Below are 26,956 nucleotides of genomic sequence, written 5' to 3' on the forward strand. Positions count from 1 at the left end.
TGTTGATATTGATAATTCTGCATTTTACCTATTTTTCCTGATCAATTTCTCTAGAGATTTGTCAATTTTATTAATCTTTTCAAATTAATAACTTTTTCCATTGATTTTGATTTTCTGTTCTATTTTAGCTTTTATCTATTGTTTCCTTCTTTATCTTTTTGCATATTTTCTTCTTTTTTCCCTATTTGTAGTGGCACTGTAACACTCAGACCAGCTTCATTACAGAAATACATTGAGATCAGGAAGCATAAATTCAAGGGAACTGATGAGTTCCCTCCCTGGTGGGGGCTAAAACTACTCTCAGGAACGTTTTGTGTTGGAAGCCATGGTGAGTAGGCTGCAGAAGGTAGGAGATGCATACTCAAGCCAGACCTGAGTTCAAATTTTTGCTGGGCCACTCAATTGCATGTGACCTTAGGCAAATCATGTAATTTCTCTGGGTGTTGGTTTCTCCATCTATAATATGGACATAATAATATTATAGGTCATATCTCACAGCCTTGCCATGAGGGTTTAATGAATTAGTACTTGTGCTTAGCAAGTACCTGGGGACACACCATAGAGATTATAGATATATTAACTGGTACTGCTACAGCTCCAAAAAAGCGGTAGTTTAAGAAGCTCTTGAAAATTTAAGTCATCTTTAAGAGGAGGAATATTACTCTATTGTCAGGACCACCAAAAAGTCAGAGGTGGGAGCAACCTTGAGGTAAGGCTGCATTTCAGGTCTGTTTCAACCAAAATGAAACTGGGAGTATCATGGGTCATGTTTTTCAAAGAAAGACTAACTTATTCCTGACCTGTGATTTATTCTTAGAAGAATCATAAATAAGGTCATAGTTATGGACTTTGAACACCAAACCAGATGAACTTTCAACTTCTTCCTCATAGTCTCAGAATCTATAGAAAATATTTACTACTAATTTATTTTAAAGACTACTGCCAAATTGTTAAACATTGTCTTTGGATGAAAAAACCAGACACTAAAATTTATTAAACTTTAATTTTATTTTTAATTCTTTAAATTAAAAAAATATATTATGGTCAATTCTCTGAGTTTAGTTAATTTTTGCTGTTTTCCACATTATAATTATATCAGTTATCTTCAGGCAGTTTCAAATTATTTCATCAATTTTGGTCTTTGCTTTTAACATATATAGTGGAACATGTTCATTGGTGTGAGTAATTTTCAATATCTTGCCAAACAGCCTGTGGCAACTGAAAAGCAAGATGCATATATTAGATTTTTCTGTTTGTGCTCAATGCAGCAAAAAACAATTTATGCTGAAAACCCAACTTTATTGAATTGCAGGCACCTACTAGTATATAACTAATTCAAAAAATACTTCTCTTTCTGTAATTAAGGAAGCAATATTGACCTATATAGTTGGCAGGCAAGTGGTATAGCATTTTTTATGGCTATAATTATTCCATTTCACTTTATTGTTATCTATGCTATTTTATCTCCCCAATCTGACTAAATCTATTCTATATCATCCCGCCTGTCTTGTAAGCTTGATCAATATTTGAGACCAATTTTATTAATCTATGTACTCAGATGGTGCTTTAAAGCTCAGCTTTAGGAAGAAAATTCCCAGTGTTGTGCAAACTTTTCAGTAGCTTAGAACATTCAAGATGGCCCTGTACTCAAAGTGCACTGTCAGCCACTGATCCCCTCAGCCATGGGGACCGCTGACAAGGTTCTGGATCCCACCAGCCCAGTGAGCCCAGCTATGTGTGGAATCTAGTTTTCCCAGGTACCCAAACAGCAGGATTCGGGATGTGAAAAAACTTCCTCTGGCAGCAGCCCTATCTGACTCTGCTACTTGGTACTGAGGTAGCCAGTGAGGGGCCTTACTGTCTGGACATCTACTTCTGCCCCCCTCTGCAGAGCACACAACAGCATTGACCACAAGGGGTACAGCGGGAGTTCATTCTGCAGTACGCTCATGGAGCTTTGCTGTCCTCCTAGTTGAGGCTGGGAACACAGATCCATTTCTCCATCCTAAACTCCAGATGCACCCGGGGACACACTGTAGTCCTTTTGTGGCTGTCATATCTTTTAAACGGACTCCAATCCAGATGCAGGCTTCACAGGGCGTGCTCATGCTGCAAATCCAAATCAGAACTTCAGCACATTGCTATGAAAAAAATCTGATCAGATTTGAAATCATTAGCATCATCATGAGAAAATTGAACAGGAAAGAATGATAGTTTCATTTCCAACTATGGTGGAATTTTGAATGATTGTAAAAAAACCTTTTTACGTTTTGATATTTCATTTATTTTGTTGATAGTGATTATTTAGAGATCAACTTTTTCATAAAGATATGATTTTTATGTAGAATTTTATGCAATCTAATATTCAAATCACTTCTAATATTTTTCTATTTTATTTTTAACCGTCAGGATGACCTAGAACACATCGAGTCAGACAAATATTTTACTAAGCTCCAGGGAGCCTTATTATTTTTTTCTATGACATAACCCTTAAAACTTTGGTGGAGTACTTTGCATTTGGGATTTTCGGTGGCTCACAAGTGCAAAAGGTTCTCCCAAGTGCTTCCAAAAATGGGCACGCAGATCCCTCAGCCTTGGCAATAAAATCAGTCAAATGTTACAACAATAAAGTTTCACAGGACCCGATGAAATGGGGCCAAGTGTAATGTTTACACTCAGCTTGATCAGCGGACAGACTCCCTTCGCGTTCAGCCTCGGTGCCAACTGCCTTGGACAAAGTAATTACCCAACATTTTCCCTTTAAGACTTCAGAGCCTTCCTTCTTCCACCTTGTGCAGCCAGCCAAGGGGCTGGTCTGGAGAAGCCGCCCACTGTGATCCACACATTTTCCCCTTTCCTCTGGGCAGCTTGGACAAGCACCACGCCCGGCCTCCAGGCTTCTTGGGGGCAGCCTCCTGCGCCATGCCTGGCTCTGTGGCAGGTGGGCTCCGGCTATCGCCTCCTGCTATATGGGCAGATGCCCAAGAAGATACCAGATGCCCAAGGAGATCCCGGCCGACACGAGACCAGCCCTCTCGGACCACCTCCCAAGACCCCTCCAGGCTGTGCGCCCCTGCAGCGCGGTGGTGCCAGAAACCTGCCCGGCGCTACCAAACCCAGGGGAAGCGCTCAGCCGACACCATTCCCCCTCCCCCCATCACCTTGGGTGTTTATCTTGGCTTCTGCTCCTCACCCGTTTCTCTTTCACTTTCTTTTAGCTGGGGCGTTGGAGCTCCTGGAGTTCAGAGCGCTCACCCAGTTCCCTCGCATCCCGGCGCAGTCGCTCCAAAGGAAAGGCAGTCGGGCGGCCGCCCCTCACCCTGCAGCCAGCACTCGATGGAGGTACAGAGCACAGCCTCTCAGCTTTGGGAAGGGAGGTGTTGGTGGATGAACCGGCGATAGAATTCCCCCAAGTAGTCTGCGTCTTGGACCCCTCCCACCTCCAGCTGGACCCACCCGTCTCCGACGGCCGGCAGCCCCGCCTTCTTATCGGGAACACTTGACTTCAGTTTTCAATTGCATTTCGTGCAGAGGTTTTTCACCTTCTGGCCTTTTGTGGCCTCTTCTCGCCATCCCCCGCTTCCAGAGGAGCGCAGATTGCCGGCGTCTTGGCCGTTCCCCGGTGCGCTCCTCTCTCTGCGCGTTGCCGGCTGCAGAGGAGGCTCCAGGTGGGCTGGCGGAGAGCAGTGACGCGCGCCTGACTACCATCGCCAAGCCGCCGGTTCCCAGAGAAGACTGCACCTGGCTGCACAAAGCGCTGAGTTTCTCACCTCATTGGGCTCAGTAAGTTCAAGAAAGATACTTCGTCTTCCCGCTTCTTCCCTGTTTCCTCCCAAACCTCCTGCAGGCCTGTGTGAGCCTGCGCGCGCAAGAACACACAGGACTCTCTCTAGCTTTCCTGGCAAAATCAAATTTCCCTCCTTTTCTTTGGTCAGGAACCTTGCCTTCCAGGGAGAGGAATTTGTAGGAATGGTCACTTTTGGGCTGTCAGACCTGGGTCTGTGTTTTTAGGTCCAACCCTAGAACAAGACATCTGTCTCTTAGAAAAGCAGTGTCAGAAACTTGGAAGAAGTGCAGGCGATTTGCATTGCATTCGAATCCTTGTTCAAGGTGGTTTTAAATGAAATTCCAGTGAATTTCTTCAAGTGTTGTTGAGACGGCATTTGCAAGTGTATACAATTTATTTGAATTTAACTACGTAATTCCATGCACTTAAGGGTTTCTAAACCTCTGTGTATGTACAAAATACACTAAGGTTATTCTTCAGTGATGCTTATAACAGATTCTTAAATAGTGAGTCAGACGTTTTGAAACTAGGGGTGAAGTGGTTGTCACTAGCTATTATTTACCACTGTGTTTTGTTCGTTTTTAAAACTACTTTCCTTTTTATTGAATGTATTGTGGGTGAATGGTTAATAAAATTATATTGGCTTTAGGGGTACATTCTATAATACAGCTTCTTCCTCATATTATAACACTGGTGATGGTGTCAACTTGTAGCTGATAGGCATCTTCATCTTGTCCATGTGCCCGCAGAGGCTTTACTCAATCTGGATGTCACAGCGCCCTCCTGGGTGAACTGGGCAATATAGATGAAATTTTGAAATCTTGCCCTTTGGTGAAAAAGCCGGGTCAGTGGGTGTGGTTGACAGAAGAAGGAGATACTAAAGAAAGAATGTGAAGGAAAAAAAAAAAAAAAAAAAATATATATATATATATATATATATATATATACACACACACACACAATATATATATATATGAAAGAAAGGACTGAAGACAAAGCAATAGCCAGTTTAGATTTTAAAAGTGATGAAAACTTTCCTTCCTATAGTTAAGAAGTGTCAGAAAGTTCTGAAGTTTTTGTGGTAGTGTTTTAATATCATATTCTTATATCTCTCCCTCTGTTTTATGTTCTCAAAACAGTTTTAGTCATACTCAGAATGGTCTTCCCTGCAGCCCTCTGCTCTGGGACAAAGTGACAGAAAGGGGTTGGGTTGGCCACTGGTCCAGAAGCTTGTACTAGGCAGAGTGTTATCAAGATTCTACTCAGCCTTTTAAATGGGTCTCAGACCTCGAACAGTTTTTGAATTCACTGCTCTGCTGATAAGGAGTAGAAACTCCAGAACCTGATTTGAAGCTATAGTTCTGGAATTTGGAATTTTCCTAGGGATTACTGGTGGGTTTAAGAAAACCAATGGGATGCTTTTTGTCCTAATCCATGAGATTCAGATTTAAATGTGAACAGCTGTATCACAAATTATGTCTGTCAATGAATGGCATGTTTGTAAACTTCTTTGGAAGATGGGGGAATAGCAGTTTAAAGTTTATTGAAATAGTTTGATAACTGGAGGATTTTAAACCCTACGAGGTCCTCAGATTTGCCTGCTCTGAGTAAACCTCAGGAAGACTGGCAAGGAAGTCCTGAAATTTGTGTATAAGTGTATTTTTCCAAGGACAATACCCATAATTCTAATCAGCTTTTTAAATGGGTCTTGGACACAAAACACTTTTTAAAATATTTTAAAATTTAGAAGACTGTCTCTCCCCCCCCCCCCCCATACTTACTGTTAAGTTTTGCTCTTCTGTATCTATTCTTTTGAAGGTTAGCTAATGGTAATTCAGAATACTGTCTTTGGGCCCATAACTTGAATTATGGAAAATAATACTAACCCTAGCTAATTTTTTGAGATCTTATTATGTATCAGATGTTCCAAGAATGGATGTATTTTTTAAATTGTCATAGTAAACTTATGTGGTAATAAGGATTGTATTTCATAGCTCAGGAAATGGAAGCATAGTGCAATTTATAACTTCCCCAAAGTTACAGCTAAAAGGTGGTAGAGCTGTGATTTGAACCCAGACGGATTTGGACACTGGTATTTATGAAGTGTGATATTATTTCCATAGAAATACTTCCCACAATTTGACAGTGACAATCAACCCCTATTTCATTTTGATGCAGTGTTATAATTATTGAATGTTGAGTTTAAAGCAATGCTTACATGCTTCTTACATGATTGACATAATATACTTAAGGATTGCCTTTATAACCAAATAATATTCACAAGAGTGTTTATATGTGTTTGGTTGTTTGGAGACATTTCATTTTATGGTTCCTGAATGAAAACATTTGTTTAATTTGTATCTTTTTTTTTTTTTTTTCTGACAGTAGTGGTAACTGTGGATTGATCTATATGTTTCTGTCTATTGATCTACCTATCTATTCATCCATCCAAACAGAAACCTGGGATTCATGGGGAGATCAGGACAGAAGACTTTCCCATTCTATCACTACTGAGGTGGTAGAGTCAGCTATTTGAGAAGTCTGCTTTCAGAAGAATTTAAGGTATGACAGTTGGCAAAAAGCCAGCTTTTTTCTTCAGCTCAGTATTAGCTCTTGGATTAATTTACCCAGTAATTGCAAATTACTGCATGAGACTATTGAGACTGAACATTGCCTAAAAGCTTGCTGCTACCCTAATGGATGGATTGGATGGGAAAATCCCATAGGAGAGTTAGAGAACATCTGGGGATGTAGCTAGTATTGGAATGCGTTATGACTATTGTATTTATTACTTTGCTCTATGTCAAGGAGTGGTTTCTTTAAAAAAAAAAAAAGTTGTTTAGTGCTGGAATCAGAAATAGAAAATAAAAGGCCCTTTGATCTCACTTGTACATATTTTATATCAGGAGGAGGGTATTTGTATGCATATATTTTCCAGTGTTTTTATCCCACTTTGAGTCTATTGGTGTCTTGCCAGTCATTTTCAGAAGAGCAGAGGACTGTATATAGACCACATAAAAATGGACCAAGAACTCTGAGTCCCTATTAGCTGATCATGTTTAAATAATACACAATTGTTTCTTCCACCAGTGCTGACAGGATTCAGGAAGATCAGGAGAATGACAGAAAGTATTTACTCAGATAAAGGAATTGAAACTGAAAATATATTCTAGAAGAAGAATATATGAAGCTTGTAAGGTTGGGGGGAGGGAGAGAAGCTCTACTTATCACAGGGACATGGAGAGAGACCTGTGACACATTCAAGGATCTCTTGCGTCATTTCTCCCTTTGCACACTGTTAGCACAGACTTCTGAAAATTTCAAATAATTATTCTTCAACTGAACATGTTACAGTTAGAAATCTTACAATATAGCTTTCTGATTTCTTTGACTTCCTTCATCCTCTGCAGCAACAAAAGTAAGTATTGAAATGTAATCACTTAAGAAATAATTTTAGCCAAACCGGTTTGGCTCAGTGATAGAGGAGCATCAGCCTGCGGACTGAAAGGTCCCAGGTTCAGTTCCGGTCAAGGGCATATATTATACCTTGGTTGCGGGCCCATCCCCAGTAGGGGTGTGCAGAAGGCAGCTGGTGGATGTCTCTCTCTCATCGATGTTTCTAGCTCTCAGTCTCTCTCCCCTCTTTCTGTAAAAAATCAATAAAATATATATATTTTAAAAATAAATAATTTTATTGTTGAAAACTCTTATTTATGTTACTTTAACTATTATTAGTCCGTGATTAACCAATATAACTCATTAACTTTTGATAAGAAATTATTAGGCATAAAACTAAAGTACATTGGAAGTGTATATGCGTACAGAGGTAAATATGGGTGGTGTTATGATCAAGGCTTTCTCTGGAGAGGGTTTTGCTAACATCCCTTTTTCAGATTGCCCCTTCATTTGGCCAGAGGCAGGGTGAGATTCTGGAGGGGGAGAGAGATGCCTTTCTTTTGTAAAATGGGAGGAGGCTGATTATGAAAGGGGAAGAGGGAAAGAAGAACTTGCTAGAAATCTGCTTGCCTCAGGCACATTTCAGGCATACCACTCAAAACACAGTGAGTATGGAAATAGATTTCTTTAGAACTCTCTATGCCCATACAGACCTTGAACAGCTGGGAGCTTCCTGAATGCCTGCACCTCACTTTGAAGGTCTCTGATCTTGTTCTTACTTGTTGCCAACCTCCCACCTGTTTAGAGGGAGTAAGTTCCAGCGGGGCTTGGGGACTTGGGGGTTTGAGGTCTTGGATGGCTTTTGCAATCTAATCTCTTCCACCCTCTGCTCTGGTCACACTTTCTTTGGGCTCTGTACACACTTGCTTTGTGTCAGCTTTCCTGTGTCCTATTCAAAATGCCCACCCTCTGTAGCTTTTGCTGCCCCTTCTACTGCCCAGGCTGAATGATTTCCTCCCTTATATGAATGTATTTGGTGCTGCCTGCATTCCCCTATAATAGCTTTTGTCTCTGTAGATTCATCTTATTATGTGTTTGTTTCTGCAGTTATGTTTTAAATAAAGATAGGACAGTGTGGCTTGTAGGCCCAGCCAAGGGCAGGTCATATAGTTGACTTTTATTGACTTCTGTGAGAGTAAGTCAGGTCACCTAAGAGCATCTCCATCTCAGCAGAGGAATGTAAAACGTATAGAAAACATAAGTAATATAGCGATGTTACAATATTATAATTAAAGCAGTATTTTAGGAAATTTGGTCTGGAGAAGGATTTATTGAGGAAAAATCACATCAGAGGTAAGGGAGCGAGCCATAAATTCATGGCAGTCTTTCAGGTGTGTAGTCTCTTTCCTATCATCTGCTCAAGAGCATAACTCTAATAATTCATCCTTTCTCTCCACCATCACTACTTTTCACTCTCTGATGGGTCTTTCTCATCACTATATATAGCCATGTTATATTTTCCCCCATTTAAAGACACACACACACACACACACACACACACACACACACACACACAAATGCTCGTGTTTCTTGCCGTAGTTTTTCTATTTCCATTGTATGGAAAATTTTCAAAATCAATTCAGTTCTCTGTCGCCAATTTCTCTCTTCTTAATCTCTCTTGAACCAGCCAGGTTGTGGTCCCCACTGCTCCACTAAAAATGTACTTGTCAGAGGTTCTAAGAACCCCCACGCTAAATGCAGTGGTCAGTGCTTGACCATGAGAGATAGCTCTTGTTAGCAGTTGAGAAGGCTGCTTCATGTTCATAGAGAGTTAGGAATCTAGAGACCTTTTGTGTTCTCGCTTTTGTTTTGCTGGTGGTACTTTTTTTTTTTTTTTCAGTATAATTTTCTTATAAATCTTAGGGGCTTCCTGTAAAGTTTTTCATTCCTTGAGAAAAAGACATAGACACAAAACTCTTAAGACAGGCTCCTCTTGACTTTGGCTGCAAGTCAGAATGCTGAAGGAGGAGCCCTTAGGGTTTCAGAGGTGCTTCTGTCTTCCTGACAGAGGCACTACATTTGAAATCTTCCTGAGGTCTCAATGAGAGATTTTTTCCCAGCCATACACTTGATTTGATCTTTAACCTGAGAGCATATGGTGCTAATAGACCCCCGGCTGTGATTTTTGCCCTAAAACGACTTCTTTCTTTAATAATCTGTTTGCTGTTTGCTGCCTAGACAAGCAAGCATGACAATAAATTTTCTTTTCCAACTTAGCAAGTCCTGATTTCCTCTAAATTCTGCTGAACATTTCACTTCATCTTTCTCTTCCTGTAATTAATCCTAGGCAGCTAAATGATGTCAGTTATCACATTTAGAAATCTTAAGCATGTCCACAGTTCATGAGATACATTTCCTTAATTCTGTATTATTGCTGGTGACAGTATTGCCAAACATCTTACTATTATATATAACACTAGAGGCTCATGTAGGCCTGGCTCACAATCAAGGCCTATCGGCTCCTTCTGGCTGCTGGCTGGGGCCTTCCTCCATTTCGCGCCACACGCTGGTGTTTAAGCACATGTCACAGCAAGTGATCAAACTCCCAGTCTCCTGGTCAAACTCCCGAGGTGACAATTTGCATATAAGGCTTTTATATGTATAGATGAGTAGCCCTCTTTCTGGTAATAATTTCATCATTGCCTTTCTAGCTGACAGTGTCCTTGTTTCCCTTCAGGTGTTTCTCCACCACCTGATCTCTTGCTAATTTTTGTGCCAGTTCTTAATTGCTATGTAATAAACTACCCCCAAATTTGTTCAAGGTTACCAACCTAGAAATTTGGGCAGAAAAAAAAAGGAAATTACTTATCTCTACAATGTCTATGCTTTCAGCTGGTATGACTCCAAAGCTCAAGAACTGTCTGAGATGGCTTAAGACATTGGTTAATACATATGGGTCTCAGCTATGGCTGTTGTCTTGTTCCTTCTTCTCACTTGGCTCTTCCACCAGCTAAACTGGACTTTCTCACAGCATGATGTTCTCATGGTTGTCAGATTCCATTCATAATATCCAGCTTCTATAAAATAGGAAGTGAGAGCTTCAGTTGCTCTTAAGAGGCCTGGGTATGGAATTCCCGGGTTGTCACATATGTCTCATTCCATTGGAAAAGCAAGTCAGAATGTCCTCCCAGAGAGGATATTCTCTCTCTCTCTCTCTCTCTCTCTCTCTCTCTCTCTCTCTCTCTCTGTCTCTCACTTCATCTCTTGATAGGTAATGTTGCCATGCTTGTTCATGGAAGGAAGGCATTGATTGATGGCAGCTATCTTTTGGAAATCTGCCACACATTGTGATCTTGTTTAAATAATAATTCAGTCGTGCCATTCCTCTATTCAAAACTCTCTACTGCTTTCTCACTTCACTTCACTTCATTAAAAACCAAATTGCATTGCAATGGTCACTGAAGCGACAAATGATTTCTATCTTCATAATCTCATCCACTACTTCTCCCTTAGCTCACCAATTCAGTCACATTGGTAAGCTTTCTATTCCTCAGCCACACTGCTCCATCCTTATCTAAGGGTCTTTGAACTTGGTGTCCTTCTGCCTAGAATGCTATTCTCAAAGATCTGACCCACTCCCTTAACTCTTTCAGAGCTTGGCTCAAATACCCCTTTTGAGTGAGGGTTTCCCTGACCGGTGTACTTCAAACTGTACTGCCGCCAGCACTCTGGGCTTAAACTCTGCTCCACACACCTATTACTATTTGACATACTACCAGTTTTTTGTTTTTAAAAAAAATATTTTTTGTTGATTTTTCACAGAGAGGAAGAGAGAGGGATAGAGAGTTAGAAACATTGATGAGAGAGAATCATCAACCAGCTGCCTCTTGCACACCCCCTACTGGGGATGTGCCCACAACCAAGGTACATGCCCTTGACTAGAATCGAACCAGGGACCCTTCAGTCCGCAGGCTGATGCTCTATCCACTGAGCCAAACCAGTTTTCGCACATACTACCAGTTTTTTTTTTACAGTGTCACAGCCAAAACTCTTAGAGTCAGATATGTGTAGCATTCAGAGTCTTTTCCAGATTTTGGAAAGATAATTGTTATAGACTGAATTGTGTCATGCCCTTCCTTCCTCCCTCCAATTCATATCTTGAAGCCCTAACCCCAATGGGACTGTATTTGAATAAAGGGCTTTCAGGAGGTAATTGAGGGTAAATTAGGTTATTATAATGGTAGGCCCTTAATTTGATCATGCTGGTGTCTTTATAAGATTCGGAAGAGATACCATGAGTGGACATGCAGCGAAAGACCATGTACAGACATACTGAGAAAGTGGCTCTCTGAAAGGCAAGAAGAAAGAATTCACCAGAAACCAGCCCTTCCAGCATTTTGATCTTGGAGTTCCAGCCTCCAGAATTGTGAAGAAAAAAAAAATTATTTTCTACAGTGTAAACTAGGGGTGTCGAACTCAATCAGAGAAGGGGCCAAAATCTAAAATCCAGCCTAAATCGCGGGCCGAATGGTTTACTGAACAGTCATAAACTGTCATTGTGATGGAAGCGCAGCGGAGTGCAGTGATGGCAGCGCGGTGCGGGCCACATTGCAAGGCCTGGCGGGACGGATTTGGCCCGCGGGCCTTGTGTTTGACACATGTGGTGTAAACCATCCAGTCTGTGGTATTCTGTGATGGAAGCTCTAGCAGAGCAGACTGAGAGTGATACAAATGCCTTTAATATGCAGCAATCAAGCTGATTCAGGTACCTCCCCAAAAGTGAAATAAGGGCAGATTATAGTCTTATGTCAGTTCAGTGTATGTTTACCTATGAATTAAGTAAAAACTTTCAGTTTTTAGAGCCTTTTAGATTTAAGTTTTCAGATAAGAGATTTAAATACATTTTATTTGATTCTTTAATACATGCCTTTCTCTATTTGAATGTGAGCTATAGGAAAGCATGTACTTTTGTTATTTTGCTCATTGCAACAACTATCATTTGTCATAGCATATGGTAGGCACTAATAAATTTTTACAGAATGGGTGTTAAAGAGGAGGTATGTTAAAAGTAAAGGGGAATAGAAAGAAGAGTTATTTCAAAGAAGATAAAATTTATTTCTCCATTGAGTTGATCTGTTTCCTTTGGCAACATAATCTTCAGTTCCAGGTATGGGCAAGAGGCTCTTCTAAGTATTGAGCAGCCTTGATTCAGTGAGAGGGGCAAAGTGCAAAGAGAGCCCAGTGACCTCATCAAGATTTTTATCTTGGGAGACAGAAAAAATAAACATTGGAGGAACAGATATTGTTTATAGCTGGGAAAGGGATGGACTTGATTTTGCAAATATTAAGACTGAGATAAAAGTGGAAAATGCAGTTGCATATGTCCTGTAAATTATTAGAAATACTGGGCTGAAGATTGGGTGAGTTATTTGTACAGATGTTTTGTTTTGTGACTTAATGGTAAAGAATGATTGCCTGAAGCAACTCTGAGTATTTCCTCAGGAGACCAGTGCATGTACAAAAGGTTCTGGGAAGAAGACCAGAGGGGCCTTGACATCACTGTGCTGGGCTCTGACAGAAGAAATGTTCAGAAAATGCCTTCAGGAAGGTGTTGGCCAGTTTTTGGCCTTCAGAGAAAATGTCAGGCTTCACACCTTCCCGCCTTTGCTTCCCTGTCATACTTACTCTGAGGCTCTCACAATGGATTTTATATCCTCATATAACTAGTCTTGTGTACTCACCTTATCTCTTTTAATTACAATATAATTGACATAAAACATATTAGTTTCAGGTGTATAACCTACTGATTCAATATTTGTATAAGTGGCAAAGTGATCATCACAATAAGTTTAATTAACATTCATCCCCACACATAGCTACTACATTTTTTTTTCCCTTGCAATGAGAACTTTTAGAGACTCACTCTCTTAGCAACTTTCCAATATACAGCATAGTATTGTTAACTATAGTCACTATATTGTGCATTACATCCCATGCCTTCTTTATTTATCTGGGAGTTTTTTACTTTTTAACAATCTTCAGTCATTTCACCCACCCCCAACCCTGCCTCCAACAGCCACCAATATCTTCTCTACATCTATTAGCTCATTATTTTAAAAACATATCCACTTTAAAGAATCACTTCCTTATGAAGTTCTTCTGGCAAACCCCTAATTTTGCCACCTCTCTGGCCCCGTGAAAAATATTGACCACATCTCTCCTTTATGTTCTCTCCACTGATACTTTTCTAATACTATGTGCAGTATTTTACAGTATTGACTTGTGTTCACATTGCCTCTCTGTGGTAATCGGTGAAGGGGGTCCTAAGGATGGCCAGAATGTGATGGTGGAGTTGGAAGGGCTAAAGTTTGGGAAACATTACATCCTTGTGTGACTAGCACCTTGCCCAGCACATAGCAGATCTTTAATTATTATTATTATTTTTTGTTATTGTCAGTAATTTTTTAAAATATATTTTATTAATTTTGTACAGAGAGGAAGGGAGAGAGATAGAGAATCAGAAACATCAATGAGAGAGAGTCATTGATCAGCTGCCTCTTGCACACACATCCCCACACACACACCGGGGATATGCCTGCAACAAAGGTACATGCCCTTGACCGGAATCAAACCCGGGACCCTTCAGTCCCCAAGCCGACGCTCTATCCATTGAGCCAAATCGGTCTCGGCTATTGTCAGTAATTATCACATATTGCTGAGGGGCCAAGCAATATAAGGTTCTGAGAAAAGGAGCTTGACTAGATTTAATTGGAAATAATCCATCAGTGATCCCATAACTTTTGGGAAACCATTCCCAGCATACTAAAAATAAGGCAAATACAATTTCTTGAGGGTTGAGGATCTAATTGGGGCCAAGCTACAGATAAAATCCTTACAGTTATTATTTGGATGATGCTTATGAGCTCTTTAGATTAGTATGACCTTCATAGAAAAAAAAAAAAAAAAAGACCGTTTAACATTGTGTGCCAGTTTATTCACTGAAGGGATACTTTTACAAATTGCAAAATAAGTTCTTTAATAAATGCAAGGAAAAAAAACAAGGCACACCCTATTGTCTAACTTGCTTCATATTAAAAACCTTTCATTTTCCTAATTCCAGTTACCACATGTTTTGGGAAAAAAATTCAACAGACAAAAACAATGAATTTTATAAAAATAGTAGTAGCCAATATAATAAAAGCCCAATATGCTAAGAGTTTGGTCATCTGGTCATTCATTCAACCAATCAAAGCATAATATGCTAATGATATGCTAAGGCCACTCAAGCACTCCTTATGACATGAACTGACCACCAGGGGCAGACAGTCGACCAATCACCATGATGTGCACTGACCACTAGTAGGCAGATGCTCTGACCTGTAGGTAAGCTTGCTAATTAGAACTGAGCAAGATGGGCCAGACACGCCCCAGAGCCCTCCCACAGTCTCTCCCAGGCTGACCAACCTCCTGTGTTCCTCCCCAGCCCAGATCATGCACTGGTGGGGTCCCTCAGCCTGGCCTGCTCCCTCTCTCAATCCAGGACCGCTTGGGGGATGTTGGAGAACAGGTTTTGGCCTGACCCCAAGGGACCCCACTGATGCACGAATCCATGAAGCAGGCCCCTAGTAGTTGATAATTATTTAGTGCTTCTTCTCTTGAGAATGCAAGAGAACAAATACACAGTCATAACAACATTACTCTGTCATTTTAAAATTTGTAATAATCCCAAATGTCAGATTTTAAAAATCTATAATTTATATCTTTAGAGTCTACCCCTAGGAAGTAAGATTCTTATTCTTGTTGTTTTGTGAAGGGACTTTAAAATTTCAGACATGTGACTTTATGATGATTTTAAGTTTGATATTGAGGTATTTATCTTCTAAAACCTTGACCTCTCTTAATTCAAGGCATATTCATAAGACATGCAGTGAAGCAGGCTTCTCCCAGGTCCTACCTTTCATGGTACTTAAGGGTGAGAACAAGATACTGTCATTTAGAACCCTCCTCTCCATCTCCCCCTCCACTTCTGGGTTATGGCCAGCTCTGAGCTGCCAAACAATTCCCTTCTCCTCCCATGGGGTTCTCACAGATGTGGTATCAGTTCTTGAGCATTCCACAAACCACCTTATTTCTCTGGAACCTACAGGGCAGATTTCCAAAGAGGGAGCCAGCTGCCCTTGCTGGTTTTTCATCTAACTGATTCATACAAGAAACAGTAGCTTTATAAGTATATGATGCTATATGTCAACCCACACTGAGCAAAGATCCCAAAAATCTGAGTGTGAAAGCAAGAGTGTGGTAGCTTACCCACAGTGAGGAGATTTCCATCTTCTCATTCATCCAAGGTGGAAAAGTGGTAATTGCACTGTGATGTGTTATGAGGAAGCAGATGGCATGTTTACTTTATTTGTTCTGACCCACAAAGTAGTGTTATAGAAGTATTTTGCTGGTGGTACTAGTGTTGTTGCAGGATAGTTACATCGAAGATTGAAGATTAAAACAAGCCAAAATCTACAGCCCTTCAGTTATTGTCAATACATATGGGATTATGAAAGACCTTTCTGGCTTATTGTAAGCCTAGATTTTGGGGATAAGTTGACCTCTTGAAATTGAAGCTAACATGGAGAGGCAGCACAATGGATCACGCATGCCTTGTGCTCTCTGTTCACTGAATGAGCTACTAGTGAAGAATTGAACTGGGAACACAAGACACATGGTCAACCCCAATATTACCTCTTTGTGTAAAGCTGCAACAATACACTTAGTTTCTCCACACTTTGGTTCTCTTCTGGAAAATTAGGATTTAGAATGGACGCATTGACTCAAGTGTCAAATCTGAGGGTTTTGAGGCTTAATACAAGGTAGATGAAATTGATCATATGCTGCTAACAACTCTGTGACTGTTACAGATGAACTTAGGCACTGGAAGGGACTTCAGACATGGACTAATCTGGCTTCCTTATCTATACTAATAAAAGTATAATATTCAAATTGGTCATGACCCCTCACAGTAACAACCAAATAGCAGGCTGCATGGGGTGACAAGGTCAGCAGGGGTGTTAGTGAGGGACGACCAAACGACTGACCAGCAGTCTGCCTGGGGCGACCAGGCCAGCAGGGGGGTTAGCAAGTGATGATCAAACAACTGACCAGCAGGCTGTGTGAGGCAACCAGGTTGGCAGGGGGGAGAGGGAAGGGAAGACCAGGCCAGAAGGGGGGCAGTTGGGGACAACCAGACTGGCAGGGGGGGAAAAGAGGGGTCAACCAGGTTGGTGGGGGTGGGGAGTTAAGGGAGACCAAGCTGGCAGAAGGGAGTTGGGGGTGACCAGGCCAGCAGGGTGGGCAGTTAGTGATGATCAGGCAGGCAAGCAGGCAGGTAAGCAGTTAAGAGCCAGTGGTCCCAGATTGTGAGAGAGATGTTTAACTGAGGTTTTGACCTGATCCTTGGGATTGGGCCTAAACCAGCAGTTGGATACCCTGGATTGGAGAGAGTTCAGGCTGGACTGTGGGGACTCCCCTCCCATGTGCACAAATTTCATGCACCAGGCCTCTAGTTTTAAAGATAAAGAAACTGAGGCTAAGAGACATGAAGAACCCTGCTAAGGCCACTTAGCTATCTAAAGACAACCAGGAACAGGCAAGTGTCTGGCTTCCAGTCCATTCCATGCTTTTGTAAATTTGGAAGGTTCCCATTGTAATCAAAGAGCCTTTAGTCTCAATATTGCATGAACTATGGTTTTGGAAATTATAACATGCTGATGATACATAGACTAGAAAGATGGTAATTTGCATGGAGACTAGTAAATGTCAGGATGATGAACATCTCTGTCATGTTTACACAGTCCAAAGCAGTGATTCTATGTATGTAAAAGTGAATGTTTGTGGTCCAAGCACATGTCAGCAATACCTTTAATGTTAATTGTCTAGAAGTCTATCTACACTAATAAAAGGGAAGATGCAAATTGACCATACCTTTGCGACACCCACCAGCCAATCAGGAGTGAGTATGAAAATTAATCCAACAAAAATGGTGGGTTAATTTGCATACATAGGAATCCCACATTGCCCCAGCTACTCAGGCCTCTGGGCAGCCTGGGAAGACAGAAAGTCAGCTTGGGGCCCAAGCAAAAGTGGATGATGGCTCTGGGCAGGAGCAAAGATGATGCCGGCAGCCAGGGGAAGGAAGGCCCGTTCTAACATGAATCTTCGTGCAATAGGACTCTAGTGTTCTATAACTGAGTGAAGATAACTTTCTATTTTGTATCCTAACCTAGATGATATATTCTACTAGACTTTCCAGTTTCCTTTGTTCTCACTCCACTGCTTGTCAAGAAATCTTATCAGTAATTTGATCATTTAAGTTAATAGTGTAGCGTCGATTATTTAAGGATGGCCCTGGTTCAAGAAGTGGCCACCCACTTTTAGCCATTATACCACTCCACTCCTTTTAAAAAGTAATAAAAAAAAAACCCCAAAAAAACAGTAGAAAGGGTCAAAACCTTAAAGACTGTAACAAATGTGAAATCTTATAAAATAAATGAGGATGTCTATCAGCCCATTCTCCCCCTCCCCCCCAAAAGCTGAGAATCATGAAAGAGAAACATGAAAAGTGAAGAATAGAAAGAAGAAAGATATGGTAATCTATTCATAGTAGTAGTTTTAGGAACTACTATTTAAATAAGAACATTTCATGAGACCCTTGAAAGAGGAGGTAAAGAACTCAAACTGTCTATCTCCTAATGTAGGGGCAGTTCTGATAGTGTCCCAGGTAATTAGACACAGCACTGGGGGGTGAAGAAAGAACCAGCAATGCCATGAAAGGCAGACAAGTCCTGCTGTCCAGTCCAAGGAAAAGAAGGCCAGCTACCACATGGACCATACTGCAACTTAAGGGTCCAAGCACTCGACCAGTTGCCAAAATAAACTACACTACTAGAAAGAGCCTGCCCCTTAGCGGTTGTATAAGCACTGTTGCTTTGCTATATAAACTTGGTAAATTTGTTTACTTGTCACAAGCAGCCTGTCAAGCAATGCTTTAGCAACAAGACCTGTGGGACTTCTGCAAATTTGTGGGCACTGTGTTGACTCAGAGATCCAAAGTTCAAGGTACATTTTATAAAAAGAGCCAAGTATTTGGAGTGGGAGACACCAGAGGCCTCATCAGTAGGAATAATTAAACCCTGGCAGAGTGACAACCAGCTCTAGTGAAAATGTCTGGAGACAGGGGACTGAGGGATTATGTGGTCTAAAGTACATCTGCATTTAATAAAAGATCAGCTTCCCCTTAGACTTTTTAACTTAATTGTAAGTGTTATTTCTGAGGATTGTGGCAATGGTATCCCTTTGTTTCTAAAAGGGATGGGTGAGGAGCAATAGAAATGTTAGAATCTAGAGGGAGATGTAATTAAGCTGTTGCTTTCACTGATAGGCTATTATCAGCAGGTAATAAGGAATGTGCATCATTCCAAATTGTCATACGTCATCGAGTGCTGCAATAGATGAGGTATGTCTTCCGTGGTAGCAGCAAGCAATCATATAGAGATGGGTGCCATTATGGCTGTTATAAATCATAACATACATTTTAATAGTTAAACAATTATCTATAGTGTCAGTACTGGGAAATTGTTTGGTAATGATTGGCTGATTTTTATGTTGAACAATAATTTTTATATGAATCTTTTTATATAAATACCCGAGCAATTCAAAAGAAGAAAATTCTTTTTAAACATATATTTGGGAGCTTTTTATTGGTTAGATCATTTATCTTTAACTAGAAACATTTGAAGAACTAGAAAGGCATCAAAATAACTTTATCAATATAGGGTGTCCAAAAAAAGTATACACATGCTTTGAATAATGATAAAGGCAGTGTTTATTAAAATACATTTCATTTTTAAAAATAAGCTATCAGCTATAAGATGTGTATACATTTTTGGAGGAAACTTTTTATATATAATATCTTATACATATATATGTAGTATTCCTATTATATGAAGATGTTGCATAGTAGGACCAAAGAGGTAAAAACTGGCCACTAGATTTGGACCTTTCTAGTTTTCTGTTGTTGGAAGCCACAAGTTAACAAGGGATAAAAGGAAAATCTTTTTTCTTGAAGGACTAAAACGACTAGGCTTCTCTCCTTTCTTTCTCTTTCCTTTCTCTTGTATTGTTTTTTGTTTGTTTATCTCTCTTTCCTCACCATGATTTTCCTATTCTTCAAATCTTAACTCAACATTACCAGCAGTAAAAACCTGACCTTGACCTACCTGGCTGTCTTCTTCCGCTTCAACTCTGCTGTACTAGTTGTGTCTTTCCATGATCGTTCGACAGCCTTTTTTCTCTGTGAGAACTTTAAAATGATACGGAGGGGTATGTCTTGCCAGATGTTCATTGCAAGAAAAAGCTGGCACCGGGGAGTAAGTCAATCACATCACCAACACATGGTTAATTTGCCAACATTTCTTCGTAGCAAGGTTTCCCTGAAAAGAAATTAGTGCAAGTTTTATTCACTGTAAAGTAGCACTTTAATAACACTGATCTAGGTGGTAAGGGTGTTAATGGCCATTTTCTTCTTGCCAGTCCTATGGGAGGGTGGAACAGCCTGATGTGATGGATCCGATGACTGGCTCATGGTGAGGTGTTATCTTCACAGAGAGATAATCAATAATAGGAGGTGAGACTTTTGAGTGTTCACTCTATGTCAAGGCCTGTTCTATGTACCGTATTTTTTGGACCATAAGATGCTCCGGACCATAAGACGCACCAGTTTTTAGAGAAGGGAAATGAAGAAAAAAAGATTCTGAAACAAGTAGTGTCCTAAAATATTTTATGTGCATTAAAACCCAACATCACAGTCATAAACACATGTAATCAACCCTGTAAAGTAAACAGCAGCATTTAGAACCATTTTAGAGCCAGGCAAGCACACAGAGACCACACAGAGCCGGGCAAGTAAAAAAACTTTTTTTTTAAAGTATATGTGTAGGCTATATTTGGACCATAAGACGCAGGGACTTTTCCCCCCCACTTCTGGGGGGAAAAAAGTGCGTCTTATGGTCCAAAAAATACGGTAGTTTGCCTGAATGAGCTTACTTTAACCTTACAATGACCAGTGAGGTGGGTACTCATATTGTCCCCATTCAGCATAGGGAGAAACTGAGGCCCCAAGAGATTCATTAACTTTCCCTAAACCTTAATGTTAGTAAGTGGCTATGTCAGAATTAAATCTAAATCTGTTTGAAACCAAAGTCATGCTATAGCTAGATTACAGTTGTACAACAGAAACTTCTGCAGGGATGAAAATATTCTGTGTCTGGCAGATGTGGCTCAGGGGTTGAGCATCAATCCATGCACCAGGAAGTCACCAGTTAGATTCCTGGTCATGGCACATGTGTGGATTGTGGGCTTGATCCCCAGCAGGGGGCATGCAGGAGCAGCCAATCGATGTTATTGGTTCTCACTGATGTTTCTATCTCTCCTACTCCCTTCCTCTCTCTCTCTCTAAAAATCAATAAAAACATTAAAAACTGTTTTTAATTTGCTGTGTGCAGCATGGTATCCAATAACCACACGAGTACTTAAAATATGGCTAGCTCAAACTGAGGAAGTGAATTTCCAGTTTCATTTTATTTTAATTAACTAATGATTGTAGTTAAGTAGCCATATGTGGCTAGTGGCTACTAAATTGGACAGCACAACTTTGGATACTTTTTGTATATTGCAGACTACAAGCTAATGGGAAAACCAACCCAGGAAAATACATTAATAGAATATGCTATTCTTTCTCCATTTCTAGAGTTACCCAAGAAAAAAGACTGTCAAATCTGTTGCCATATGGAAGATTTAATTTAAAAATTAATTAGTGACTGCCTCCTCTGGTTCAGGCACTGTACTAGGTTTTAAGCATTCTAAATGACTAAGCTATGATTCCTGTCTTCAAGGAGCTCATTATCTCAGTAACTCTGAAGAGCAGGTTACCCATTTTTCCCCTAGAATTTCTTCATAGATGATACCACAAAAGTTTAATCTCTCCTCTCTAATTCTTTGCAGTTTTGCCTTTATTTTTTAACCAGAGGCCCAGTGCACAAATTCATGTACCAGTGGGGTCTCTTGGCCTGACCTCTGGGGTCTGTCTGAAACTGGCTCTCTGACATCTCCTAGGGGGTACTGGATTGGGAGAGGGCACAGGACAGTCTGAAAGATCCCACTGGTGCACAACAGGGGCAGGGGAAGGATGCGGGAGATTTGCCAGCTGGGGAGGGACTGTGGGAGGGTCCCAGGGTCTTTTTGGCTCATCTCTCTTACCATATTTTCCGGTGTATAAGACGACCCCCCTAATTTTACAGTTAAAACATAGGTTTAGGCCTATATTCGCTGTATGAGACTACCCCCCACTTCAAAGAAAAGACTTACTTTGCTGTCAAGATCTGCAGGTAATTTTGTGTAATTTTGGTCTTTTGCCCCTGATTTCGATTGACTTTTTTTCGTTTCAAAAGTCATCTTATACACCGGAAAATATGTAGTCCTGATCGGCTGGACACCAGCAGCAAGGTAACCTACCAGTTGGAGCATCTGCCCCCTGGTGGTCAGTGCACATCATAGCGAGCAGTTGAGTACCTTTGCATATCATTAGCATATTACACTTTGATTGGTTGAGTGGCTGACTAGTTGACTGGACACTTAGCATATTAGGCTTTTATTATAGGATATTTTGTAACAAACAGACTATTCTTTTCTTTACTGCAAAATAGACTTATTGATGCCAATTCTGAAATGTTGCTGGAACCACTCTCCTCATAATCTATTTACATTATCCATTTGAGAAGTGTCAATCCTGTAGTGTTCTGGGCACTTCCAATTATTTGTCTAGTTTATTTAAAATCCCAACCTCATCTTCATATGTACCTCCAGTTCACATTATAACTGTGGGACTAGTATGGGAGGGAGGGGGGTGCCTTCTAGCTTTCTCTTTTTAGTTCTAATTGTTGGAAGTTAGAGACTGAGAGGGTGGCATAGGTCCATCTTGGTCAAAGATCCAGATGTCTCCTGCTTCACTAGGCCATCTTCTGTTTCCCCCCCCCCCCCCCCCCCCCGGTTAAAAGTAACTAATCTTTGATACCTTCTGTATGAGAAGGTTCTAAAGTTGGGCTCTCTTATAGGATATGTGTGTGAGTTCTACATATAGTGTGGAAGTATTAGGGTCTACAGTCTAAAGGAGTTTCATAGCTATGTCAGATTCCTGCTCCAGGACTAACTCAGAGGTAGGCAAACCCTTAATATGTCTATGCCTTAGAAACCACACTGGCCTTCTGTGGGTGATCAGGCTTAACCTCCCCTGGTGGTACAGATCAATAGTTCTGATTATCTGAGTCCCATTGGAGGCCAGGCTTGATCACAGCTTTGCTGGATCAAACAATGGGAACAAAATCTGATACTTCTCTCCATTATTATTTTCTTTTGCCAGGAAAGTTTAAGAGCAAATCAATAATACCATTAGCTGATATGATATCCAGGCCACAGGATAAAATGCCAGTCTGTATTAATCATCTCTGGCTACCATAAAATACCATACCTGGACTTCTGGAGGCTGGGAAGTCCAAGATCAAGATGCTGGCTGATTCAGTTCTCTGATGAGGACTCTCTTCCTGGATTGCAGATGGCTGCCTTCTCACTATGTCATCACATGTTGGGGAGGAGTGAGGAAGCAAGCTCTCTAGTGTCTCCTTTTATAAAGGCACTAATTTTATTATGAGGGCCCCACCTTTATGCATTCACTTAACCTGATTACCTCCCAAAAGCCCCATCTCAGAATACCGTGACATTGGAGGGTAGGGTTTCAATGTGAGAATTTGGGGGAGACATAAATTCAGCCGGAAACAGAATCTCTCTATGTATATCCACATGGCAATTTTCATCCTGCCCTCAGCATATGATTTCAATTTTTGTCTTTCCCTGACTGGCATTTTAGTCCCCTGTATATGGACTGGGGTTGGGGTCTTGAAGTGGAGTTGTGGTTTCTAAGTCATAGACATATTAAGGGTTTGCCTACCTCTGAGTTAGTCCTGGAGCAGGTATCTGACATAGCTATGAAACTCCTTTAGACTGTAGACCCTAATACTTCTTTATTCCCAACAGTGGATTTCAGTCATCAGTTGCAGGAAAAATGCAATTAAAATATCATTCCTCATCCACCCTCTTGAATTCTGAGCCTCTGCAAGAAACACTACTTCAAGGCTATCTGCTCACTGAATTCTTTCCAAATTCCTTATCTTCCTCATCTCTATAGAATTAATTGCCTCACTCTATTTTTACATGGGGCTTTCTTCACTCCTCTATTGGAACACTAGCAGCTTTATTTAGTTGTTTGAAGTTTTCTTCCCCACACGGGTTGGTGAGTTCCTTAAGTATTAAAACCAGTTATAAGAGCATCTACTATAGGTTCTTATATACAGTTTTGAGTAAATGCTTTTGAGTAAGTAACACAGGAAAGTACCAGTAGGCAAACATATATATTGAAAGTCTAAACTTTTGAACTTAAAATTATATTAACCTTTAACTATATCAGTAACAGTCCAAAATAAGATCATACATACAATTTTATTATTAACATAGATATTCTTTATATCATGAACTATTCTAAACTTTGGGTAAAGTGTTTCTTGATTTATTTTATAAAATAGGAATTATAATGCTTAACTCTTTTAAATGCTGTAATTAAGTTACACTACCTTTTAAGTAGGAAATATACTACTCTATGGTTTCCTAATGGTATAATCTGTTGGTATATTTAAATTCCTTAAAAATGACATATTCCTTGAAAACATGATGTATTTTACTACTGAGTGTCTGCAGGGAGACTTTGTCACTTCACTCTTAGAATAAATGTTGGCAACTTATTTTCAACATCTTCCTTAGAGATGGTCAGTAATGACATTAAGTCCACAAACACATTTGACATCACATTTGCTTTGTGGGTTGTTATTTTTTGTGAGAAAATTAAAAACAAAACAAAACATTTTACTAGAGAACTGTATGAAATATAGTTTCTTTTAAATAATGTATGATTATTTGTTTTCCAAATGAAATAGTCAACATGGATTTGAGTTAAGTTATGGGGAAGTCTGAAGGTTTTAGGAAAAATTAATTCCCCCAAATTCCTATTGACTTCTGAAGCTCTCTCCATGTGAGTCTTCCTGTCTTTTTTCTAGCCTGATCTGTGTGGAGGTAACTAAATGCGAGAATGGGAGAATTGTTCAATACATAATTTAAATCATCTCTCCTTGACTTCTACAGAATTCATTTCTTCATCCTGCCATCTTGTTCTTTGAAGCAGTGTCCTATCATGTGCCATGCTTGTAATGTCACAGGACGCAGAGAAGTCCATGTTAGCATATAGCCAGCCAACAGGAAGTCATGTAAGTAAGATTTTAAGAATTATATCAGGCAATATTGATGTTTTAATGTAAGTATATAATGAATGATAATGAAGATGTGGCAAACCAGGTGAAGTTATATATAGGGTGTCCTAAAAAATGCATATAAGCACTTTTAATATTTATAAAGGTAGTGTTTATTAAAATATATTTCATTTTCAAAATTGAGCTATCAGCTGTTGATGTGTGCATACATTTTTTGGGCACCTGTAAATACTCAGAAATTTTTAAATGATCATCTTGGCTGAAAAGGAAAGTGCCATTTGTCATAGAATAGTTAAGGCATTTTCTGAGGACATAGAATATTGCATATATCAGAGGTAGGCAATATATATTTTTTCTGAAGAGAGCCAGGTGGTAAATATGGTAGGCTTTGTAAGCCAAATGATCTTAGTCATAACTGCCCAACTGGACCTTATTGTTTGGCAGTTGTAGACAGGATGGGCGTGGCTTTCTTTCAACAAAACCTTATTTATAAAACAGGTGACAGGTTTGGCCTGTGGGTCATAGTCTGTCCAGCCTTGGCACGTAAGATGAAGGCATTCTATATCTCATTTTCTGTTATTATTTAGGTTAATTTGAAAGGAACTGGAGAGCTTAAAATTAAATAATGGACATACTTCATTATTACTCAATTTCTGTTTTTTTTTTTTTTTTTTTTGTTTTTTTTTTTTTTTACCACTGTCAAGAAAGTAGAGCATAATGTAGATTAGGTTTTTTGAATGGCATATTGGAACTTTTAAAAAATATTTTGGAATAATGTAAATTGAAATTCAGCCTCAAGAGCTAAACAAAATAAAGTTACAGACATGGAAACCCAAGAAACTGACTCTTTCTTGATAAAGTGAACACACACATTTATTTTATTTTTACTTTCAGTAATTTTAGCTCCTTCAGAAAAAAAATCCTGGAGCATGTGTATACATCAGTGAAAAAAAATATGAAATAAAGGGTTTATGAAAACTGAAATGCTTTACAAGAATCTTAGGAGGAAAAAGTAAATTCCTGTCTTGAGCAATCATTTCTGGCATCAGAACATAAGTAAACTGAAAGAAAAAGTAGGAAGAACATGCTTTTTTCCTATAATTACCTAGAAAGTAAAACTTAGCCTCTAACTTCATATTCTTCCCTGAAACTGCTCTATTTCCAAGAATTTTAATTAAGAATTCCCCAAACTCAAGAAATGTACTGACAGCCTTAGGGATAAATACATTTTATACCATTGAGGACTCAGCAATCATTAAAGAAGTAATATATCAGGATAAACTAGGGTTGATTCTAGGGATGAAATACTATGATTTCTATTAGAGTAATTAATCATATTCATTGATCTAAGGGATAAAAAGCATATGTTAATCTTTATAGATATTGAATAGTCATTGACAAAATTCAAGTCATTCTGGATGTTAAAAAAAAATAAAAGATGACTCAATAAAGTAAGAGTTAAACATATTATGACCATGACAAACTGACAGACTATTTATGCAATAACATACATATATACAAACATCTGAGCCTGGACACAGCCTTATAAATAATGTCAAAATGCAGCAAACTTTCTGCTGTTTCTGCTATAAGTACAAATAAATTAAGGGAGCATAGTTCTCACCATTAGTGATGTTCTGCCTGAGTTATTAGTCAGCCAAGCCAGGTAGGAGAAAGGAATGAGGATAACACTTAGAAAGGTGAAAGTAAAACTGTTATTTGTGGATGACTAAATACTTAGAAAACTGAAAAGAAGCAAAAATGTTTTAATTTCAACATCTAAAAGAGAAAAAAGATAAATCTGACACTTAAAAAAAAAATCTTTGGTTGGCAAAAACAAAACAAATCAAAACAAAACAAAAAACCTCAGCTACTCTGAGGAAATTCTAAAGGAGAATGATAAGCTAAGAAAAAATACCTGCCTCTCAAATAACCAAGCATTTTCTCGCTAACATGTTAAATTGTGGGGGTGTGGGGAAATTCAAAGCAATAGAACAATGGGCAAAGATTATGAAGGGATAGTTTGCCTTAAAAGAAACACAAATTCCATTTCAACTTATAACAATATTTAACCTCCTATAAAATACTATTTTTTAAAAAAATTTATTTACAAACTATGGGAATATAAGTATATACTTCTAAGTTTGCTTGCATTTCATAAGGGCATTTTTAAGAACCCACAGGAACTAATAAAATGGTTGTCTGAATAAAGACAAGAAGGTGGAGGGAAAATAGGGTGCATAGGGACAGGAATCAGAGCACGATTTCTAAATGAATACCTCTCATATTGTTTTGTTTTTCAACCATGTGAATAAATTACCTTTATAGAAAAAATATTATGAAATGTATTTTTTAA

General features: G+C 39.4%; 1 protein-coding gene across 6 annotated transcripts in view; it reads left to right on the top strand.

Annotated features, from left to right (window-relative positions):
* Positions 1–2,786: 2,786 nt before the first annotated feature.
* The window catches only part of IL15 (interleukin 15), a 64,925-nt gene continuing 40,755 nt past the window's right edge, over positions 2,787–26,956 (top strand). For 2 of the 6 annotated variants that reach the window (XM_036423495.2, XM_045576510.1), the window contains exons 1-3: positions 3,650–3,783; positions 6,244–6,349; positions 24,476–24,597. Coding sequence is in view for 2 of the 6 variants with exons in the window: in XM_045576510.1 (XP_045432466.1) it covers positions 24,532–24,597 (66 nt within the window). In the remaining 4 variants the exon portion in view is untranslated. Of the gene's footprint in view, positions 3,343–3,649; positions 3,799–6,243; positions 6,350–24,475; positions 24,598–25,518; positions 25,613–26,956 lie in introns of those variants that run through there. The other 4 variants (XM_036423491.2, XM_045576511.1, XM_036423497.1 and 1 more) reach the window with 4 other exon arrangements.

This window comes from Pipistrellus kuhlii, unplaced genomic scaffold (genome assembly GCF_014108245.1).
Source record: "Pipistrellus kuhlii isolate mPipKuh1 unplaced genomic scaffold, mPipKuh1.p scaffold_m20_p_8, whole genome shotgun sequence".
Taxonomy (NCBI): domain Eukaryota; kingdom Metazoa; phylum Chordata; class Mammalia; order Chiroptera; family Vespertilionidae; genus Pipistrellus; species Pipistrellus kuhlii.